The sequence below is a fragment of the Halichondria panicea genome, chromosome 9 (genome assembly GCF_963675165.1).
Source record: "Halichondria panicea chromosome 9, odHalPani1.1, whole genome shotgun sequence".
In the NCBI taxonomy this organism is placed as follows: Eukaryota; Metazoa; Porifera; class Demospongiae; order Suberitida; family Halichondriidae; genus Halichondria; species Halichondria panicea.
Window position 1 is genome coordinate 5,631,935 of NC_087385.1, and position 9,175 is coordinate 5,641,109.

Genomic DNA, 9,175 nt, shown 5'->3' on the forward strand with positions numbered 1-9,175 from the left:
GCTAATGAGCTTAAGTACATGCAGCATTCATACTCTGCAAAAAACATACATGCATGAGTACAACACTAGCTCTGCATGTTGGTATCCATCAAAAGTTGTAAAAGTTTAATGCAAAAAATAACTGATGAAGATGTCTATATAAATCTATGTTCTGTATGTTCGGTTAACCGTATGTTCTGTATCAGGAGTACATGATTATTGTCTATACACTATAAACAGTCCGTGTTCTGTATGTTCTGTAATATTAAATTGACAGTATTTTGTAACTAGATACGAGTGGCTCTTCGGAACACTCTGGGCTTGCTGCATTCCGTCTCCATGAAATCGTGATTTTCCGTCGTCATCATTGAGTCCATAAACATCATGTCCTCCATGGGAACACAATCCATGCGAGTGATCTCAACTCTAAGCCCCACGCTAGCAGGAAGGGGACCGGCATGATTCTTCTGTAGAACAGGGGGCTCGTATATAGCACACGAATCATAAGGGAGATTGCGATTATTGCTGAACTGAGATACACGGAAACCAGGTGAGAGAAGGAGGGGATTGTTGTCGAAAGCGTAGCGAACTTCTTCACGTCCTTGCCCGATCAGTTGCCATCTTGTGAGGATAGAGTCGAGTCTTGCCAAGTGAAGGATGTGCACTGGGTCATTGGCAGCATTCACACCACACATTGTACCACCCACAAAGCACTGGACATTGAGGCCAATAAACAGCTGCAAAAATTGATGGAACGTCCCAAATTCATCGGATGGAAGAGGAAGTAAATCCCGGTCGATTATGTCTCTGCTTGGGAATCGTCTGTTGGTATAGTCTCTTTGCAGACACCCGCCACCTGCTGAAGGTGTGATTGAGAATTGCCCCACCCTTACAGGACCTGTGATGACACAGCTATCAGTCGCACGAGAGGTGTCTCCAAAACCATCCGTATTGTCCCAAACATTAGCTGCATATGGAGTGATCGGGAAGGGGGTCCAATCATAGTATGGAATTGTTACCATGCAGTCAATATCTTGGAGCAAGTTTTCATATTCGAGCAAGAAATAGCGCACAAACATAAAATACTGGCTCGTTGAGGATGCCGAACTCTGAGTGACATCGTTCTCAAACGATTGTTTCCACAGGGAAATCAGTGCATCGTATCGCGGCTTATATATCGGATCTTGAGCAGCTGTCAGGAAAGTGGTGATGTATCTTTGTCGCTCTGAGATGCTAAGGCCGGCATAATCTCTTCTCAGACGACAGCAGTTTCTGAGTCGCCCATCGATACAGTCACACTTTCTGCCACATCTGTCATAATGGTCTTTGCCAGTAGAGCATGTGTCTGTAAAAATAAAAATATTATCTATAGAGCAGCCAAAAATATATAGCATCGCCAATTTTGAAAGGGGGAACGGTTTCAAACTTCTAATGCCAGTATCGAAAAAGGAACAGTATTCGAGCGATGTTACTTACCATTGAAGCGTACACAAGTTGGCAAACTGTCACTCCATTGACTGTCATTTTGACACACTCTGAACTTTGCACCTACTAAATCGTAATCATCAAAGCACCTGTAGAAGACAGCTGCCCCGACACTGAAGTCATCTCCAACTCGTAGTCCATTATCAGGCACCCCAGGATCACTACACCCAGCGGGGGGAACTGTAGTGAAGGAAGGGGGGGAGCAACTGAAATAAATACATACTAATACTGTAACTATACGGTATCCTGTCCTCATTACAGTATGCATAGTCAGCTAGTGTACTATATAGGGAAGCTATAACTCATGTCTTCACCCTCACCAATGCAAGAAGGATCACTACCGGACCACTCTCCAGTAGCCAAACACATTCGTTGCACGTTTCCATCCAGAACAAACCCAGTGTTACAGACATAAGTTGCTAGAGATCCAAATGTCACGCCATTGAGGGTAACAATACCGTTCTCTGGTCTGGACAGTGCAGGGCACACCACAGCTATAGCGGGAGAGAAAATATTAATGGCACATATATAGCACATAGCTATAGCTACCGTGTCACATTATAGCATCATTGCATGCAATGGGGATTAACTAATCACATGGTGCCATCTGCCATCTGCATTTCACATTCCTTTAGGTTACATCATAAGAGTGAAATAGAGAGAAATTCAAACAGTTGTTCTTACGATCACATCTTGGCTCCACCCCGCTCCAATCTCCCGTCTCAGTGCAGAGCCGTCCAGCATTGCCCACTAATACATAACCAAAGTTGCAAGTGTACACAGCAGGGGAGCCCAGGGTTGTGTTGAACACCTCCACGCGACCATTGGTAGGATCAGCCAAAGAACCACAGTCAATGGCTGCATGGGAACATACAAGTCTTAATGACATACAGGACAAATCTTTTTCAAGTTTGGATGCTTTTGACTTAAGTTATGTACTTCAAAGCCATCTAAGCATCTCTTAAGTTGGCTACCAACAGTTATGCAACCCATTCTCACCCCCTCTCCCCCAGGTACTATGACCTCGCCTCGCCCCTAGTTAGGCAAGGTGCTAAGTACTCACGTTGGCAAGTGGGCTCTTCTTTCGTCCATTCTCCGTCCTCAGTGCAGGTTCTGATGTCATCTCCAAACAGTACATATCCAGGGTCACAGACGTACGTTGCCGTGGAGAATGGCTCCAGGCCAGTAACAGTCACCATCCCATTGGACGGATTGGTTAGCTCGATACAACTCACTACAGGTATGACTGCAAGCAAGGAAAATGGGGAAATTGTTAAACACAAGATTCCATTTGATCTGGTGTTCTACACACTCACATATGCATACTGGCTCTGCTCCGCTCCACTGCCCGTCTGCTTGACAAAATCGTGATTCAGTGCCCTCTAGAAGGTACCCAAAGACGCAAGAGTAGACAGCTGTGGATCCGAAGAGAGTTGACTGGAATTCTACATTCCCATTGGTTGGATTATCGAGAGATCCACAGTCAACCGCTGCAGTATTGTGTGTGGAAATAACAAAATGTGTCGTAATGAGCAGCTGCATGTAATTGCATGTGTACTTGTGTAGGTGTTTTTTTCCTAGGCTGCCAAGTACGTACGTTCACAGGTGGGTGCCACTCCAGACCACTCCCTGTCCATCTGGCACATTCTTTGTGATGCTCCATCCAACTCAAAGCCTTCATTGCAGCTGTACTCAGCTGTCGAGCCTACCGCTACCCCAGAGAGTACCACTGCTCCATTGGTAGGGTCATCAAGCCCGTCACAATCCACAGCTACAGTATAAAAATTACAATAACATTTAAAAACTATTGGGGTGAATAGTAATTGGATAGTTGTAGAGAAGAATAGAAGCGTGCTTACATATACAGGTGGGCTCTTCATCGGACCAATTTCCGTTTGTTTGACAAGTACGAGTAATTTCGCCGTTGAGTCTAAAACCCATGTCACACGAGTACATGGCTATTGAGCCGGGAGTGCGTCCCATCAGCATGATCATGCCATTCACAGGAGCTAACAATTCCTCGCACATGACATCAGCTGAATACACAACAGTGAAAGTACATACAGTGTAGTCATAGCGGCAGGTACATACATGCACATGCTTGTTATCATGCAGACTCACGTTTACAAGTCGGAGCATCTCCAGACCATGTACCATCTGCCTGACATACTCGAGTAACCACTCCATTGAGAGAGAATCCGTCGTTGCAGCTGTACATAGCCACTGAGGAGAAGATGGTCCCAGTCAGGGAGACACTCCCATCACGAGGGTTGAGCAAGTTCATGCAGTCCACAGCTGTAGGAACAATTAAAAGATTGCCAACCTATTATTCAACCTACCTCTACACACTGGTTCTTCCCCGGACCATTTTCCATTGTCTTGACAAATTCTAGTAGCTTCTCCATTCAGAACATAGCCACTCTCACAAGTGTAGGTGGAAACTGTTCCAACAGAATTCCCTGGTTGGTCTACGTCTCCATTGGCAGGGGAACTTAGGTCATCACACATCACAATAACTGTGCCAGAAAAAATGAATTCAATTAGAGCAGAGAAATCGAAGGGAGAAAATTACTCACATTCACAGATTGGTTGGCTGCCGGACCACTGTCCACTTTCCTGACATGTCCTTGTTTCATCTCCAACCAGCAAGTAGCCACCATTGCAAGTGTAGGTGGAAACTGTTCCAACAGAATTCCCTGGTTGGTCCACGTCTCCATTGGTAGGGGAACTTAGGTCATCACACGTCACAATAACTGCATGCAGTCAAATCAATTAAAAGACCGGACTGAATTTTATCGAAAATACTCACATTCACAGATTGGTTGGCTGCCAGACCATTGTCCACTTTCCTGACATGTCCTTGTTTCATCTCCAACCAGCAAGTAGCCACCATTGCAAGTGTAGGTGGAAACTGTTCCAACAGAATTCCCTGGTTGGTCCACATCTCCATTGGTAGGGGCACTCAGGTCATCACACGTCACAATAACTGCATGCAGTCAAATCAATTAAAAGACCGGACTGAATTTTATCCGAAAATACTCACATTCACAGATTGGTTGGCTGCCAGACCACTGTCCACTTTCCTGACATGTCCTTGTTTCATCTCCAACCAGCAAGTAGCCACCATTGCAAGTGTAGGTGGAAACTGTTCCAACAGAATTCCCTGGTTGGTCCACATCTCCATTGGCAGGGGCACTCAGGTCATCACACGTCACAATAACTGCATGCAGTCAAATATATCAATTAAAAGACCAGACTAAATTTTATCGCAATTTATAAATTACTCACATTCACAGATTGGTTGGCTGCCAGACCATTGTCCACTTTCCTGACATGTCCTTGTTTCATCTCCAACCAGCAAGTAGCCACCATTGCAAGTGTAGGTGGAAACTGTTCCAACAGAATTCCCTGGTTGGTCCACGTCTCCATTGGCAGGGGCACTCAGGTCATCACACGTCACAATAACTGCAGTCAATATATCAATTAAAAGAGGGGCTGAATATCGATTTAGAGAAAATACTAACATTCACAGATTGGTTGGCTGCCAGACCACAGTCCACTTTCCTGACATGTCCTTGTTTCGTCTCCAACCAGCAAGTAGCCACCATTGCAAGTGTAGGTGGAAACTGTTCCAACAGAATTCCCTGGTTGGTCCACGTCTCCATTGGTAGGGGCACTCAGGTCATCACACGTCACAATAACTGCATGCAGTCAAATCAATTAAAAGACCGGACTGAATTTTATCGAAAATACTCACATTCACAGATTGGTTGGCTTCCAGACCACTGTCCACTTTCTTGACATGTCCTTGTTTCGTCTCCAACCAGCAAGTAGCCACCATTGCAAGTGTAGGTGGAAACTGTTCCAACAGAATTCCCTGGTTGGTCCACGTCTCCATTGGTAGGGGCACTCAGGTCATCACACGTCACAATAACTGCATGCAGTCAAATCAATTAAAAGACCGGACTGAATTTTAAAATACTCACATTCACAGATTGGTTGGCTTCCAGACCACTGTCCACTTTCTTGACATGTCCTTGTTTCGTCTCCAACCAGCAAGTAGCCACCATTGCAAGTGTAGGTGGAAACTGTTCCAACAGAATTCCCTGGTTGGTCCACGTCTCCATTGGCAGGGGCACTCAGGTCATCACACATCACAATAACTGCAGTCAAATATATCAATTAAAAGACCAGACTGAATTTTATCGCAATTTATAAATTACTCACATTCACAGATTGGTTGGCTGCCGGACCACTGTCCACTTTCCTGACATGTCCTTGTTTCATCTCCAACCAGCAAGTAGCCACCATTGCAAGTGTAGGTGGAAACTGTTCCAACAGAATTCCCTGGTTGGTCCACGTCTCCATTGGCAGGGGAACTCAGGTCATTGCACGTAATAATACCTGCAAAGCAAAAATTAAATTTAGTAGAGAACATATTAAAAACAAACTAACGTCGACATCTTGGTTCATCTCCAGACCAAGTTCCATCTTTTAGGCATGTGCGCACTTGAACACCTTCAAGAACATATCCCCCATTGCACATGTAGGTTGCCGTGGATCCCACCATTAGTCCTGTCAGTTTAACAGAGCCACCTTCAGGTGCTTCCAATACACTGCACTCAACTTCTACAAAACGAGACGAATGAATAATTCAAAGTACTAAAAGTACAAGGAGACTTGTTAAAAAAATGCACATACACGTTTCGGCTTATTGAAACATGACACTTACTTTTAGTGCAAACTGGAGGCTCTCCACTCCATTTTCCATCATTGCATGTTCTCTTAGATCCTCCAACGAGTAAGTAGCCTGGAATGCAGGTGTATCGAGCAGTAGAACCTGTAGCTAGACCATTGACCTCAACAGCACCATTCAGAGGGTTGGGCAGCGATGGGCAGTCTCTTGGAACACCTGCAATTAACATAGGAGTAAATTAATGTTTTGTGTGCGCTAAAATAAATTAGCACCTGCAAAACAAATACACACTTGGACGTGCTCCGATATTGTTTCATTTATGTAGCTTTGAGGAAAGCTACTAATTTAATCTCAAGGGTATGTTTTATCGACAAAATGCCCCGCCTAAGTTGTTATTTATTTGCGGCTTATGATGAAACAAAATTAGTGCACTGTATTCAAACATTTATGATCAAAAGAGTACCACAAAATAGTTAAATCATGAAGGCTGGAGCATCTATTTTCTCTAGTGTACATGTATATACTACATAGAAATAAAAAGTTGCTAACTGCATGTAATCAAATACTTATGTCTGAGCTACGGAGTAATAAGAGTCCAATCAGTGATGGCGGTAGTGGTACCGACGCACACTATACTTACGGATGCAAGTAGGGGCGGAGCCTGTCCAGTTGCCACTGGAATTGCACACCCTCCTCTCATTACCGGAGAGCTTGAAACCAGGTAAACACCTATGCTTAGCAACGGAGCCAAAATTAGTGAAATTGGTAAAGAAAATCCTTCCATCCTTCAATTTTAGGTCCGTGCACTTGATGGCTGCAGAGATAATTATTAATACACTGCACTGAGAGTACTAGTGTTGATGTGACTGTACAGGAATTAAGTGAGGGCTACTCCCATATCATGCAGATTAATAAGGAGGCATACTAACTAAATAACAAACAGAGGTACAAAGGCTGTTATGAGTTTTGTGGTGTCATGTCTATATTTAATCATAACAAAGTATAAACATGTACTTACTAAATAGACAAAACTTTAGTCAACAACACTAAGCAATAGTACTAATTAATCTGCTGCAATGCAATTAGTACCATACTATAAAGAGATTTTTGCTTTCACTTACGTTTGCACACTGGTGTGTTGCCGGTCCATCCAGACTCAACACACCTTCTGAAGCGGTCCCCAACAAGATAGAAGCTCTCCTCACAGAAGTATTTAGCAACGGCGAACAAAGCGGTACCATTGTGCAGCACGTGTCCATTCTTAGGATTGATGAGTCTTTCACAAACAGCTGCAAGGATTCCAACAACCAACACACACGTCAAATAATGATAAACAACGAACTACTTCATTAGTGGGTGGCACTTACGTTTACATGTAGGCGCCTGGAATGACCACTTCAAGTTGCTCTGGCAACGTCTTGTCTCCACACCAAATAGCTTGAAACCCTTGTCACACTTGTACTCTACTTCAGCTCCAACAGATCTTCCAGCATCAGAAAATTTTACTTGGCCATTTTGTGGTTCTTCGAGTCGAGGACAAAAACTACGTTGACAGGTAGGGGCTTTTGAAGACCACTGCTGGTCGCTCTGACAACGTCTAAACTCAGAACCAACAAGACTGAAACCAGAGCTGCATTTGTACTGAACTTTAGCTCCAACTGATCGCCCAGCACTGAAGAACTTAACTATACCGTTTTCAGGATTGTTGAGTCGAGGACAAAACTTAGATTTACAGGTAGGGGCCATTAAAGACCATTGCAGGTTGCTCTGGCAACGCCTAGATTCGGAGCCAACCAAAATAAATCCATCATTGCAAATGTACCAAACTTGAGCTCCCACACTCCTGCCAGCCGATGTAAGCTTAGCACGGCCATTATCAGGGTTCGATAGCTCAGGACACAATGGGCCTGCGAAAATAACAAATAATAAACATTTGGAAAAATACTTCAATAAGAAAATTTTGTGAAAAAATACTTCAATTTAACCGTGAGGTAAGTGTATAGACTTACGTTTGCAAGTTGGTGCAGATCCATACCATTCGCCAGTTGATAGACATTTACGGTAAACGCTTCCAGAGAGTGTGTAGCCACTGTTACAGGTGTACTTAGCAATGGAGTTAATGCTTGTGCTGGAAAACCAGACTTTCCCGTTGACAGGGGAACTCAGTCGAGAGCAGTAACTAGGGTTACTGTTAGAGGAAGAGTCACTGCTGCTGCTGTCTTCTTCGTCATCCCAATCTTCTGCAAGTAAATGTGTAGTAACTTTGCAAAAGCAGCAAGGGATGCACAATCAATCAACCTTGCATGCACCCAAAAATACTTACGGCGAATACATCTACAGGCTCTGTTAGACCAGAAGGATGACCAAGTGTTTCGGTTCAATAAACACGTGGAGATGGGAGATCCTTGCAACTGATATCCACTTCTGCAGCTGTATCGAATCACTTTTCCAATTGAGAATTTCGTCCATTGTCCTCCGCTGTGGTAGCCATTTTCTATAGCTGGAGGTGCTTTACAGTAATACGTAGCGTGCACGGTACAGATGTAGCTAGCAATGACCAGCAATGCTACTATGACCTTCATGGCAAAAGAGACTGTCATACAAAACAGATTCAATATGCCTACTGCTGATAGATTGTGCTGCTTCTGGCCTATATACTGACTTTGTTGGTACTAGAGCAATTGTGTTACTGGGTGTGTAAAGTTAATGTTTGGTAATATTCTACAACTTCCTGTGAGGTGCAATAACAAACACCTTTGTCTACTAACAATGACCCATCTCTTTGCTATACTAGGCTCCTGCAGACACTATTGCCACTTACTGTAGGCAATGACGACGTGATGAAACAAACTTTAAAGACAATTTATGTTTTAAAAAGAAAATAATTCTCGAACACCTCATTTATATTGTAGTATTTATGGTGAAAAACTAACATGCAGATGCAGCTATTAGATTATAAAGATGCAGCAAATATTAAACGTATAGGTATAGGTACCTTTTCACATACACTTTATT

At 43.6% G+C, this 9,175-nt stretch overlaps 1 protein-coding gene across 2 annotated transcripts; it reads right to left on the reverse strand.

The window, feature by feature from the left end:
- Positions 1-91: 91 nt before the first annotated feature.
- LOC135341568 (sushi, von Willebrand factor type A, EGF and pentraxin domain-containing protein 1-like) lies at positions 92-8,844 on the reverse strand. Of its 2 annotated transcripts, XM_064538158.1 has the most exons (25): positions 8,484-8,844; positions 8,170-8,400; positions 7,528-8,067; positions 7,282-7,449; positions 6,801-6,974; positions 6,197-6,376; positions 5,920-6,093; positions 5,692-5,868; positions 5,451-5,627; positions 5,222-5,398; positions 4,989-5,165; positions 4,753-4,929; positions 4,508-4,684; positions 4,274-4,450; positions 4,041-4,217; positions 3,804-3,980; positions 3,586-3,759; positions 3,324-3,500; positions 3,062-3,235; positions 2,781-2,954; positions 2,528-2,710; positions 2,149-2,322; positions 1,785-1,958; positions 1,456-1,644; positions 92-1,324 (listed from the first exon to the last, which is right to left on the reverse strand). In XM_064538158.1, the coding sequence occupies exons 1-25, from the start codon at positions 8,758-8,760 to the stop codon at positions 267-269; spliced, it is 5,814 nt and encodes a 1,937-aa protein (XP_064394228.1). In that variant the 5' UTR covers positions 8,761-8,844; the 3' UTR covers positions 92-266. The 2 variants fall into 2 exon arrangements, with proteins under 2 accessions (XP_064394228.1, XP_064394229.1); XM_064538159.1 differs by lacking the exon at positions 7,528-8,067 and having other exon boundaries at positions 8,484-8,843.
- Positions 8,845-9,175: the final 331 nt, after the last annotated feature.

Excerpts from the sequence above, each read along its gene's own strand:
- LOC135341568 (XM_064538158.1), bottom strand. The coding sequence starts at position 8,760 with ATGACAGTCTCTTTTGCCATGAAGGTCATAGTAGCATTGCTGGTCATT. Across the intron at positions 3,981-4,040 it reads CAGCCAACCAATCTGTGAAT|TTATTGTGATGTGTGATGAC; the intron begins GTGAGTAATTTT and ends TTTCTGGCACAG. Across the intron at positions 1,325-1,455 it reads AACTTGTGTACGCTTCAATG|ACACATGCTCTACTGGCAAA; the intron begins GTAAGTAACATC and ends TTATTTTTACAG.